Source organism: Pseudopipra pipra, chromosome 6, assembly GCF_036250125.1.
Source record: "Pseudopipra pipra isolate bDixPip1 chromosome 6, bDixPip1.hap1, whole genome shotgun sequence".
Taxonomy (NCBI): Eukaryota; Metazoa; Chordata; class Aves; order Passeriformes; family Pipridae; genus Pseudopipra; species Pseudopipra pipra.
In genome coordinates this window covers 52,995,098-53,009,509 of record NC_087554.1, presented here as the reverse complement: position 1 = coordinate 53,009,509, position 14,412 = coordinate 52,995,098, and the positions used below count along the sequence as shown (strand labels likewise).

The 14,412-nt window shown below is 36.0% G+C and overlaps 1 protein-coding gene across 11 annotated transcripts in view; it reads right to left on the bottom strand.

The window, feature by feature from the left end:
- Positions 1–14,412, bottom strand: part of EML1 (EMAP like 1) — a 124,931-nt gene that overhangs the window by 17,116 nt on the left and 93,403 nt on the right. For 10 of the 11 annotated variants that reach the window (XM_064659136.1, XM_064659134.1, XM_064659135.1 and 7 more), the window contains 6 exons: positions 12,772–12,901; positions 8,526–8,675; positions 6,992–7,061; positions 4,425–4,535; positions 2,064–2,159; positions 1,392–1,526 (listed from right to left, as the gene is read on the bottom strand). In XM_064659136.1, coding sequence (XP_064515206.1) covers positions 1,392–1,526; positions 2,064–2,159; positions 4,425–4,535; positions 6,992–7,061; positions 8,526–8,675; positions 12,772–12,901 — 692 coding nt within the window. The other variant, XM_064659143.1, reaches the window with a different exon arrangement.

Genomic DNA, 14,412 nt, shown 5'->3' with positions numbered 1-14,412 from the left:
AAATGCAACAGTGAAGGTTGGTGGCCCAATCCTGCAATCTTTAACTGCAAGTTGGGGACAGAGTGAGAAGGCCTGTCCACATTTAACACAAGACCAGGAATGCCCTGAGATAAACCAAATCCCCCAACTACCACATAATCCCAAATACTTTAAGTATTTAGAAATGGACTAAGATGCAAACAAGCTTTATTATTATAATTTTTAACTCCAAAGTTTCTAGGAGAAAAAAATATCACTAGAGAGTTTGGCTATAGTGTAAGATTTATGGAATCATCTTGTGAAAGAGTCCCAGGGTTCAGTAATGGAAATGTTGCTTTGAGACCCTGCATTCAAGATAGTGATAGCAACAAAACAATGAAATGTATAAGGGAACAAAAAATCCAATAGTAGTGTCTAAGGATATTATTTGCATTCCTTGTTGACAACCTGTGTGTATGACCTCTTCCTCCCTCAAACTAAGAACTATTCTCAACTAGGGCCACCACACTTCTCTGTCTGCAACAACCATCAAGAGTAACAGAGCTAAAACAGAGGGACAAATTTGCCCAAGCAGCTTAGGAGTTAAAAATGCATGGAAAAATAAAATGTAACAGAATTTAAATGCATCATCTCAGCATCTCCTCCTGATTTCACACAAAGTATATTAACTGAGATTGCAAAAAAGTTGTTTTGGCTACACTTGTGAGCCATGACTCCACAAGCAGCTACCTAAGCCCTACTGGAGTTACATAAACATCCCTCATTTGTGCATGCAGCTGCTGTAGACCTTAGTCTGTATTTAAGAACAAAACCAAATCAAATCTTGAAATAAAAATTATATTTTCCAAATAGTGGTCAGCTCAATCTGTATTTGAATTACACATATGTATGTATTTGAGCAGAACAGAGGAAAAGGGAAGAAGACTGATATGCACATTTTATGGGGTTTTGCAAATCTTTCCTTTAACAAAATAATAAAAAAAACCCTCCAGCATATATCACTCTCTCTGTTTCTGCTTTTGTTTTTGTTTGTTTGTTGGTTTGGTTTGGTCTTTTGTTTTTGTTTTGTTTTTTTTCTGTTTGTTTGTTTGGTTTGGTTTTTTGTTTAGATTTTTAACCTGAGGTAATCACAGAGATTTTAAGGCAATTTTATTTTGTGGGGAGAAGGGGTGTGGTGGAAGTGTGGAGGTGTGTACTACAAAGAATATAGGAAAAAGAATAATAGCATGATAATTTCATTAGAACACTCGAATGTGGAAGTTTTACCATAACATGAATGCCACCTGAGCTTCTGCAAAATTTCAAGTTTAATAATGATCAGTTGTTTTGATTTACTCAAACCTTACTAACCCTTAACCTGTATGACTGTAACATTACTATAAACATAAAATTAGGGAAATGTTTTATTTTACCTCAAATAATCCTTGCTTTTTAATAAGGGAATTCCCTTCTAGTGTCCAAAAATAAAGGTGTGATTTTCCACAAGTAACTATTATATTTGTATCAGTAGGGTGAAAATCTGCAGCAAATACAGCCTCATTAGAGCACTTGGAAGGAAAAAGAAAAACATTGTATCAAAATCTAAAATTCAAAGAAAACAAAACTATTACATGGTTCTCTAGTTAGATAAACTGATACTTATGATTTAAGAAAAATTCTGAGCTATTAATTTACTGACATAGTCTGGAATACTTTGGTAGAACACTTTGAAGTCAAAATATTTCATGACTTTGTAAGTTAGGATCCAAATTTATCCTTCAAAATCACGTCAGATAATGAAAAGTTCTACACAAAAGATTAGTTTAAGACATTTTGTTTCTGCACTTATTATTACATTCTATGCTGTTATTATTGCTGCCTAGAATTTTCAAATCAATTTTAGAATTACAACAACAGCAAAATTAAAACAAGACAAACTATTAGGATAGTCTCAGAGAGAAAATATTCCCTTTCTTCATTTTCTTTCTTTTTTATAAAGCAAAAACGTTAAAAAGGCACATGAAGTTAAATACAGAAAGACATTTTATGACAAGAAATCCAGATCTACATACAAGCAAGTAGTACAAAATATCTTATTGCAACACCTTGACATCTGCCAGCTTTTCTTCTTTCTGCCAGTCCCACACAGAAAGCACATGGTCATTTGAATCATCCACAGAGCACAGGCTACTTCCTCCATTCTGAAGCAAAACATGGAAAATATTAATGCACCACCCAACCAACATGAGGAACATATAAATGCAAATTCAAAATAAATGCTTCTGTGTAAGTGGAAATATTTATACATATTTACACTTTAACTGTTATGCCTTTAGTTATCCATAGGTCTCCATAAAATATAATAATTTATGGAATAATTGAAAAACAGGGCTAAAAAAGGGATCTAGAAAAGGGGCTCTTGCAAACTGCAGACAAATGGCAGGAATGAGGTCTCTACAAACATACAGTGGTAGAAATTCCAAAGGCAAACTATACACTATTATCTAGTTCATTAAGAAAGCTTTTCCTGATAATCATACTGAGTTTCTTTCTTTGCAATTTAAAACAATTATTTCTTCTCAGATCTATATGGACACAGGGAAAAATTTACTTTTCATACTGGTAAAACGGATGAAAATCAGGGAACGTAGTAAGAATTAGAAAACAACTTATTTCTGACAGGTGTCTTTTTTATAGTTATGCCTTCTGTCACTCTTTCTAATCTTAATTGCCCTAATTCCTTCAGTCTTTCCTCATGCATCATATTTCCTAGACCTTCACTTGTTGGTACCCATTTTTCTGATGTGTGAACCCAGAAGCTGGATGAAGACCTCCAGCCAAGATCCTGCCTGAATGAGGGGCTGACCAACATCTGTCTCAGTAGTGATGGGAACTGCTGCATAATCATCAGATTTTTTTTCAGTACCTATCTGGAAGGAACTTTTTGGACCATTTTTCACTATTTCTTTGGTGTTCTTCCTAGCTGAGCATACAATGGAACAAACCATCAAGGAATGTCCAGCTGCTTTCCAACCCAGGATTTTTTGTATCCTGTTGCTCCTGGCATCAGTTACATTAGTTTTGACTGCAGATGAGCTCGCAGGAACAGATCGAGCAGATCAAACACTCCTCCATCTGCCACCCACAGCACAGCTGCTTATTGCTGCTGCTTGAGCTGAGCCACCCCAAAAGTTTGGGCTATCATAGAGAGAGCCTGTTTGGGGAACAGATCAATTTTGTGGGGAAAAGAAAAGCCAAGAAAACTCTGCTTCATTTTTTATATATATGAGATTGTTTGGTTGTCCCCTGATGAATCAGGCCCGCCATACATATCTCAGACACAGCTACAAAAATAGCTGTGCCAAGTCAACTCAAGAAGTGGGACAGAGACAGGACTGAAGGAAGCAGTACTGCTACAAAATGGGAAGGGATGCTCAGAACAAGCCAAGCTGTGAGAGAAATCACAGCATAAAGCAAACACATTAAACATCTGCTTTCTCCTGGCATATGCTAATAGCAATCTTCTGTTATTAAACACCTCTGTCCCTCCAGGGAGGTATTTACAGAGCATTTGCTCACTATTCCTTTTTATTTATCCTTCAGAAGGTGATCTTGAACTGCGTTAGCTTTCACCTTTGCATTCCCAACCAGTTCTCCCAACTCACTTCTCTCTTGTCTACTTTCTATAAAACATTGTCATCAATGGATTTCAAATGTTTGCAGAAACTTTCACTGACATACATTTTGCCTAGGGAATACACCATTTAGTCCTCTCTTATTTAAAAATGGTCTCAAGACAACCAGACACCACCACATACACTGCTTACTCTGTTGTACATAGAGGGCTTTGAGACTTGCACATGTCAGGTCTCAGACTCATGTTTTTATATGGGACTTGAATGCTGCCTGTATCAGCACATGTTTTAATTTTTTACCTCTCTGATAGATTAGAATTCTAAGGATGGTGCCAAAAGGCCAACAACAGGATTCTACTTCTTTACAATCCTTCATCCATATGCCTTTGTTGTTTTCAAGCAAAATGTTTTGCTTCTCCCATGGGAGCTTCCACTTTTTAAAGGTCTTTAATCAATCTTTTTGGGCACAGCAAGGTGGTAAAAAGATGCAGAGAGAGTAACTTTCTCATGTGGGAAGAAACAGAATAAAATGATTCAAGACAATTAAGGATACTGAAATTTTAAGTACACAAGTATTTCTGCAACTGCTTGTCCACAAAGAAATTAATTGCAGTTTATTTTAAGCACAAGATAGATCTCTGAGACTGCTGAGATATTGTTAACTTTAATAGCAACCTAAGCTGTTGGAAAAAATGGATTGCAAACCTTCCTCCTCTAGAGAGGAACCAGAAAGTAAAGACAGGAAGTTTGTTTTGGTCAAGGAAGCTAAATTTGAAAGACTTCAAAGACCTTTCCAGCAAAGAGTCTTCATATGACTATTCATTTACTTACAGATTTAGAAAAAGCAATGCAAGTGACAGCTCGGTCAAAAAACCCCATTCCGATGACATGCAGCGTATTCAGAGTTACAGAGTCCCAGACACGCACGTGTGGTGGTAATTGCTATAAAAGACACATAAAAAAATCATCTGAAACAATGATAGCAAAAACTCATCAGAGTTTTAAAAAATGAGAATGCGTCTGAAAAAAACCAAAATATTTTATCAAAATTTAAGGTATGAAAATTACCAGAACTTCTCTAGAGTCACCCGTGTAAGCACAGATACACTACAAACAGTTTGTTGATTACTGTTTCTAGGACCAATCTCTGGGACTGGTTGTCCAGAGTGTACAGCACATCAGGTCTCACTGATCTCAGTTTGTTCACTGAAGTTAATGGCCACTGAGATATTCTTCATGAAGTGAAAATTATTGATGACTTTGTGACGTGGGACTTACTGGCAAGTCCAGGAACAGTTTAAACTGTACCAACTGAGATAATTCTGGTAAGTGTCAAAGAGCAAGTGCAAAAAGAAGCTTGAAAATTTCTAAAATGTAATTAATTTCAATGTCATAAAAATGGCTGGGGAACTGTATCTTCAGACTCTTCTTTGCAACCGTAATCAAAATGAGATTGGTTTTTGTAAATAAAATTCCAGGCGTACATGCTGGCCCAAGATCAACTCCCTGTGAAAGCTCCGTGGCGCTCCCTCCCTCCCTCCCTCCCTCGTTTCCCTCGGCCTTTGGCTCCGAGAGCAGGTTCGGCGGCAGCGCTGCCTCCCATATCCACCAGGGGGCGGCCCCGGGAAGCACTTGCTGATGGAATTTAATCTTAAACACAGAGAGGAGTTCAACGCAGAACCATCAACCTTCAACCTCTGCAGGAAAACAAGGGCCATGCTTTATTTCCCTTATTTTCCCATCCATTTGAACGGAAATGAATAGGCTTTATTACCATATCAGAAAAAAAAGCGACAACCATCAGTCTTTCTTGCTCATAAGTAGCAAAACTGTCCTTCAACATAAGTATATATTTAAAAAAAAAAAAAAAAAATCAAGGCCACAACAGTACCTCAGTTATATAAATAGCTTTGATGTAAGTTTACCTATATAGCACATTCCTCTCAAGCATAACCATCAGACCTTTAAATTTTATTTCACAAACACAATGGTAATTGTATTTATGAAGTTAAAAAATAAATGCCAGAGATTTCTCTGATACACAATAAAAATTATTAGTTTATGTTACTCAGCTAAGTTACCTTTACATAAACTTTATATTGCATAACTGGGATTTTGTTTTCCTCATTGTCCTCGCTTTGACTGGGATAGAGTTATATTTTTTTGTAGTAGCTGGTAGAGAGCTGTGTTTTGGATTCAGTATGAGAATAATGTTGATAACAGAGATGTTTTAGTTGTTGCTGAGCAGTGCTTACCCTAAGTCAAGGACTTTTCAGTTTCCCATGCTCTGCCAGTGAGGAACTGCACAAGAAGCTGGGAGGGAGCATGGCCAGGACAGCTGATCCAAACTGGCCAAAGGGATATTCCACACCACAGAACGTCATACCCAGTACATAAACTGGGGGTGTTGGCTGGGAGGGGCCAATCACTGCTGGGGGACAGCAGGTGATGAGCAACTGTATCACACCCCACTTATTTTTCTTGGGTGTTATTTCTCTTGTTTTGTTGTCTTTATTATTGTCATTATTATTTTATTGCAATGTAACAGTAATCATTATCCTTATCATCTGTTCTTATTTCAAACCACAGGATTTACACTTTTTCCAATCCTCCTCCCCATCCCACTAGAGGGTGGGATAGGTTGGGTGCGTGGTTGTGTTGTACTTAATTGCTAGATGGGGTTAAACCACAACACGCAGTTAGCATATTGATAATCTGTTTTTTATCCTAAAATTCTTTGTTGGTATCTACCAAAAATTTTCAATAGTTTGGTTGTGACAACAGCTACATACTCTGCTGAGTAACTTTGTCCTCATGGTTTTCCTGCCTCTGCTTGTTCCCATTCTTTCTCACTTTTCTTAGCTCTTTGGAGCAATGTTCATCCTACTCTGATCAAATAAATTCCTAGCCTAAAGTTAAGCTTATGATAACACAGGTAGTAACAAAGAGAAAAATATTCTTGCTTAGATGATGGCAAAAGCAAGAGTTTATTTTTTTCAGCAAACAACCCAAAGCCATTCTTATTTGTAGTTTGGTTTGGTAGCTGTGATCAGAAATTAAGTTGTATTCTGTACAATTTAATCTCCTCCTTTTCTCCACATCCATCTGCCCTCTCAGGTCTCCTTTGTAGCTTTATCCCTCCATACCTCTCAGAGACCAGCTCCAAGTTTACCTTCAGTCTAAGTCATGGGAGAAGAAACCACTGACCAATCTTGATAATGGAACTGGGTGACTGTGATAGAGTGCAATAGGCACTCTAAAATTAAGTTTTGCTTCTGTTCAGTCCAAAAATGTAAGACCAATTTAACTGCAACATGAAAAGAATATAGTATGTATCTTCTTAATAACATATTCTTATAAAATATACGCAACTATACATCAGCAAAGTGGTCACTCACTTTCCCATCCTTGGATGTCCCTGCAACTTGACCTGTTGCTATAGTGATCCTATCAGGATGAACAGCCAGGCTAAAAAAGAAAAGAAGGAGAGGCCAAACTTAAAGCCATTTACTATCTAGTCATCAAACTATTACTTGAGCTTGTAATAAATAGACCTGTTTTAGTCATATAAAGCACACAGCATACATGTAAACTTCTTAAAAATATAAAAACAGAACTGTTAAAGCAATTGTCATTCAAAAAACTCTTCTTCCTTTATGAACAAGGCAGTAATTTGCTTAAGTCCTAATACCTCAAAACATGTATCAAACAAGCCCCAGGATTCACCTCACCTAGATTTAAATGAGTGCAGTGTGTAAGAAGTTTTCAGTTTTAGCTACTTATCGAACTTCAGCTGTCTTAAACAGTGGTTGCAGAGATCTGGTCAGTCCCATAAATGCTGTCTAGTGACAGTCCTCCAGAGCAAACAGTTGTATCCAGACAAACAATGCTCTTCAGACTGTATGACCAGATAATCAGTGACTTTTACAGGGAGATACCAACTTCCTCTAATGCTTTTCAAAAGGTAAAAAAAGTCCTTTAGTAAGAAAGGATACAGAAATTGGGAATTTTGATTCAAAAATTAAAACTGAGGTTCTAAAAACTATGATCAATGTTAATTAATGCCTCTAAGAAAAAGCAATCTAAAATTTTTCATAAAGCCTGGAGTACAGTCTATTTTTGCCCTAAAATCCTCTAAATTATTTTTTCATTGAAGCTGCTTTGCATGCAGTTCTAGAGGCCAAGTACCCTACAAAATGAACTGTGGCAATAATTCAGCTTTAAATGAAGAAAGGTATCCTCTTTCCAATAAACCTGAAAGCTTTGAAATATCTAAAGAGATAGAAAATTTGAAAGAAAGAAATGAGATGGAACAGGTCCAAGCTAAAAATCTCCTTGGAAAACAACCAGATTATACTAACAATTCAGTTCATGAAACATGCTCACAATTCAAGCAAATTCAGTTGTCAGGTCTATTTCTGACTTTGAGGGAAAACAGGTGTTTCATAATGCCTCATCTGAAGAAAGGATGTCAAACTCATTTCATACATTTGGGCCCATCAGATAATCCAGGTGCTCTTTTTCAGCTACACTCTGCAAACAGACTGATACCATCAAGATAAACCATATGTTTATTCAGATTTCAATCTAATGAAACTGATATTTGCTGATATCTAGTATCCTCTGAGCTGATATCTAGCATCCTCTGAGCTTCAACACAGTTAAGTCGCTTTGAAGCCCAATCATGCATGGCAGCAGACAAATCAGGCTGCTCAAGACTGGTTTATTAGGTTAGATTGAACCTAAAGAGCCTCTACCTGCCACTCAGGCTCTTGTGAAGGGCAATAATTCAATCCTATGTAAAAAAGGGAAAGGAGCAGATTCCAAGGAAGTTAAAGTTCAATCATCCTAAAAGAAGAGTAACGAAAATGAGTGTATCTATCCCAAATAATGTTTTATGAAGAAAACAAGAATGCTTATTAGGTGACTTACCACTTCACATCATCATTATGACCAGTGTAATGCCTCTGAAGTTGCTCTTCAACATTGAATAACACAACTACAGACGCGATGAAATACACGGTTTCGCCCGTTGGAAGAAGATAGAGATTACTGCGACAGTCCCGACCCCTATATCCATAGCTAGTGTGTTGGTCAAGCTGCAATAACATTATCTACCAATGAAGAACGTTAAAAATAAGAAAAAACAAGATGGAATCTCTGCCCTTGTAGTCTGCATCTCTTGGTCTGAGCACAGCTTTATCACTTCAGAACTCCCTCCCTTACTACAGTAGAGAGTTAAAGTATTTTACACACTTTAAAACATACTTATCCTACAGAAAATCCATGGTAAAGAATACAGGAATTTGTACACATACTACCCCTTTAGTATCCTCTGGAATTTGCTAAATACCAGACTAAGGCAATGTTAATTTTGTCCCAGGTGTATTTACTATTTACACTGCTTGACTAATTAAAATTTAGACTTGATGGAAATGCTAACAAGTCATTCAGCACATCTCCCTGCATTACAGGAGGATTGATTGCATTACCCTGTGTGCAGGTTGATTGATTTCATTATTATGGACATGACCAGCCAGACGGACACAAACCATAAAAGGGTTACACCATCCGTTCCAATTTATTTTTGTAATATTTAAAAGGCAGTGGCCCAGATTCTGATGCTAGTCATATCAATGTGAATCTAAAATTAATTCAATGAAATAACTGGAATTAATCCAGAAATAATCTCATCTAGACTGAATGTTAATTCAGCCAAATTATGTAGTTTTATTCTTTTGAGGAGTCATTAGGGACTACAACTATTTTGGCTTTCCTTTTTTTATGGTAACAAAAAGAAACAGCATTAGCAGAATCTTGGCAAAACAGAAGTGCATTCTAATGCAGTCAATATGGAGAAACTGGCTGTGAAAAATGTATAGAGAGATAATGAAACCCCAATTACATGATATAAAAAAGATACTTGTGCACTATTCTCTACAGTCAATGATAACCCACTCTAACTAAAATAGTCATGTTAAAGTTGTTGAAATCATAAGGTCAATAGTTCTTTTATTTAAATTCCTATTTTAGAAGAAACAGCTTGCTGATTTTTTCTAATAAACACAATAGTACTAGTGCTGCATGCCCAGTCATCAGTGTGAATTCAGAAATAGAGCTTTTAGACTCCTCAATTGAAACATTTCAGCAAAGTTACTTCAAGAATATTAAAGAGATGAGATATTAAAATTGAAGACATTGAAACAATCAATATCTTCAATTACATAGAATTTACTATCAATTTTGAAGCTGTCTGTGAAGGTTAGTGTTACTATTCTAGATTGCTGGACAATGCTTTATTTGTTTAAATTTATTTTTCTCTCTAAGGCCAGATACTATTACTAACTGAAGCAAACACAATATTTCCCTAGTTCAAGAACACATAATCAAATTTATAGTGAACCAGCAGTTGAAGTTGGCAAAAGGAGAACTTCTTAAAAAAGTGAAGCAAAAACATTACACAGACATTCATTAGGAACAAATCTCAGTGCATAAAAACAGCTACTAAAAGGGAAAGATTACATTCTTTAGGGAAAATCTTCTTTCTTTACTATTTGTCCTGTGGGGAACAATGCTGCATTCAACCCTTCACATGACTGCTGTTGTCAAACACTCAGTTTCTATCAGCCTTTTTTCTCAGATGCAAACTCCTGGGGTTGATCCCTGCATCTCCTCACTATTTCCCACACTCGGATTTGGTGGCTTCAACTTGGATTTGGTGAGCTGGCACTTCAGGGAATGTTACCTTGACCTTTTCCTTTCATTTGGCCTGCACTTTTTGTTTCAAACCTCCTGCTTGCCAAATGAGTTGCTCTCAAATGGATGTGGGCAAGCCACTGCTCCCGCCCTGATGTCCCTAGTGCTGATTTCTCACTTGAATTTTCCACCTCTGCTCCAGCCCTCCCTCACACTTCATCAGTCAGCATTTCTGTTTCTTTGTGACTGAATATATATTACGATATATCAAAGGTTTGAATTGTTTTCAGCTTACCCAGATACCAACTAACATGACTGCAATACCCCTTTATGGTTCTGGTATACCCTGATTTCTACACACATTAGCTTTTCTTCCTTCTGTTTCTTGTTGTAGTCTGCTTTGCTCTTTCCATTTGTCCACCCCATCTCCTACACTTTGTTTCCCTATCTCCATTCCTACATTATAGAGCATTTCTGGCTATAATCCCACAGCCAGGCTCATTTGTCTGCTACAAAGATATTTTCTCCTACTTGAGTTCTGTTACCCTTCAATGAAACAGCACAGCTTCTCCAACTCAATTGGAATGAATGCCTTCAATACTGGTTGGTTTTCTGCTGTCTTTGTGTTTCTCCTTAAATTATTTTATTCTCCTGCCCACAGCTTTTCTTCTCATTGTTACAGTCTGTAAATTTGGCATTACCTTCTCCCTCTTTTTTTTAATACTTCATATACCTTGTCATTGCTGTAACTTTTAAGTATGGATATCATGATTGGGTTTAACTGAAAATAAATTAGAAACTGAAAAAATTAGCACAATATTTTTGGAAAAATTTGCCCCCCCCCTCAATAACCATTTAGGGTTAGATCATTTTATGAATTCATATCTCTTCTATTCATATACAACTTTTATAGATAGGATTCTGCTGGGTATACAGACACACACCTGGAAGGACATAGGAATATTCAAACTAAAAATAATAGTCCATCTGGCAAATAATCAGTCATTTAAATAAGCTTAAGTGAGAAACTAATGAGTCTGAAATCATGACCTACTCTAATTATAATTTCTTATAATAGTCTGAAATATTGGCTTCAGGTTCCACCTACACACTGCTAATGACAATCTCTTTTGTTTCATGGCTGGGGTTTTGTTGTTTCAGCAAATATTCTAACACTTTCCCCTGTATCATCCTTAGCCTCCTGAAGCAAGGGGTTCCTTGCAACCGTAAAAAGATATAATTCAATTCTGTTGTGATACATGGTGAGAGCCTGTACAACAATTATATGGTAAAATGCTGCAAGCAGCATTTATCATTCTAATCTCACCTGGTTTATTAATTTTGTGGATTTTTTGTCTTTTTAACTCATCTTCATTTATTTGTGTATGCATTATCTATGCAGTTCCAGCAGACTGGGATAGAACCTACAGGCTCAGCTGCAACAGGAATAATAAGAATGGTTACTAAATCTGTCATTAATCTCTTGTGAATACAAAGAGACTTTTGGAAACTCTCTGAATATTCTGAAACCACATGCAGTTCTATTTATACAACTTCTAAAAAGACTATATGGCCCCTGTCTTCTTTTTTATAAAGACAAAGCAACTTCCTATTTGCACTATTTTGAACCAAAAAAAAGTCTTTTTCTTAAAACAGAATACCTTATGAAGACTTCATCTCTCTAAAGTTAATGAATATTACAAATAGACACTTATCTTGTGTTTATATTTTATCTTGAATCATCTATTATATAACATTATACAAAAATGAAAGGTCATTTTCTCTTTTCAATAAAAAATATATTTTACCATTATACTTAAAAGTGAAATGTGAAAATTTTTGTATGTAATGAAACACTGATCTCTTTCAAGGCAGAATTCCGTAGTTATGTCCACTCATGGAAGCCAGTGGAAGACTCTGGTTGTTCAACATTTACAGTGTTCAAACATACTTTAAAATATAAATTCAAATATTATTTCATAGATGATATTTTATTAATTTTATTGCTAAGCACCTATCTGTTGCAAAGCACTACTCAATTGAGGGCTTACTCAAGTACTGAAGTTGAACGTAGCATCCTCTTAAGGACAATGGTGCACATTTTATAAAACAGTTTAAAATGATAAATTAATGCTGAGAATCAGAAAAAACCTGAGCTTGTTTTATGCATACTGTAATTAATAATCACAGCTCACTACATTCTTAGGATATGCCTAGTTTAATCTTTGTCTAATTAGCATGCTTCAGACTTAACCTTCAGGCAACATTTAAGCAAAATCTTTCTTAAGTTGCCACCCTGTACTTCACAAGGTGAAGAACAGCAGCCCCAACAAATTAACACCTATTTTCAATTGAATGTCATTTCACTGATTAAATGAACCCTATGACCTTAATTCCGCTATACTCGAGCTCGAAAAGTTATTTAACCCAAATCATTAAGGAATGATTGATTTCCAGCAGTCTTCCAGCACAGAAAGGATACACCCATTCCAGTTTAAGTCTCTTGGCTGGTAGTTCTACTTTTGCTTCCAAACTGTAAGATTCCACTTGCTCTTTGGGCATGTACATGGTAACAGGACGTCCACGAAGAAACATTTTTACGTATCCTTCCTCTACAAAAGGTCAAAAATGTTTAATGTTACACAAAAAAAGCCATCGGGGGAGAATTCCAGTGCTCCTCCATCCCTACCCACATAACAGCTTGGTGCATTACAATTACAGAATGGCATGCAATCTCAGAAATTTAGCAGGTTGTTTTATCCTAAACAATAATCACTAAGCAGATTTGTTTAAAAACATATGAAGTCCCTTTTCCTTTAAATATTCTGAGTAGCAGAATTAGAACTAAACAATGTCACGAAGAACTACAAAACTGAAAAGTCTGAAATAGAAACTTTTTTTGCTGAAAAATAATATTACAATATTACATTTTTTAAAATATTAAAAATGAAGGGGAATACATCAAAGATTACAATTAACGCAGAAATGCCACTTAAAATTAATTTTATTTGTTAATCAATGTTTACAGTTGAGCATCAGCATCTAAATTATTTTCCAACACTCAGTTGCATTCTTTGCATCTCAGTGTAAAGATACACTTTACACTTGATACAGTGCTAGAGATACATTCGAAATAAGAAACACAAACAATTAGTAAGAGGAATCATGCTGATGTACATGCAGAAAAGATATGTGCTTCAAGAATTACTAAACATTGAAAAAGGAATGACAACAATGACAGCACATTAAAAGAAAGGAAAATGACATACAGGAGAGAAGCTACAAAAAATTGGCTGACAAAAGTAAACATTTCTAGAAGAAAATACTAAAAGTATTGTGTTGAACTGGTAAGAAATATTTTTGGGGGAGAAAAGCAGGGATTAATAACAGATCTGGAAGTACTGACTTGGGGACTTCATGGGGCTTATAAAACTAGGAGATCTGGGAAATGCCATGAAGGTCTGACTAGGACTTTTGGGAAGTGGCAAGGCCAAAGTGGGTGTCCTGTGAACTTCTGATGAAGTTTGTCCAGATTCAGAACGTGCTGGCTCTTGCTGCTCCATCGGCAGATCAAGGGGTTCAGCCTTGTTCTCATGCGAATCAAGCAGTTTTGGAGTCAGTGACATCTGTAGAGTTACTAGACAGAATAATCGTGGGCACAGAGGAAATGGAAGGGCAAAAGTAACAAAAATCATGTAAATGAAAAAAATTATACAATTTAGGACTGTTAAAATTATGCTATGAATTGTTAAGTATCATTACAACTATACCATTATTTTTTTTAATTTGAAAACTAAGGCTTTATTTTAATTGGAAAAATGCATATGCTACAAATCCTGACTAAATCAATAAAAATTACTGGTTGAACAAATAAACATCATAGTTATGCTGTATTACCTAAATGTGTATTTTGCCTTTAGACTAACTCACATGGGAAAGAGATCTACCTGATCTGCCACAGTAAAGTTACAGCTAGGTCTCTCTAGCTTCATTTACAGAATTTGGACATAAAATGAAAACAACAGAAAACTTAATGCTAAAAAGAAGTGATAATAATGGTGAAATAATGATGACAGAAGGCTGGAATTTCGAGATGCCTGTTGAAAATGACAGAATATTGGAA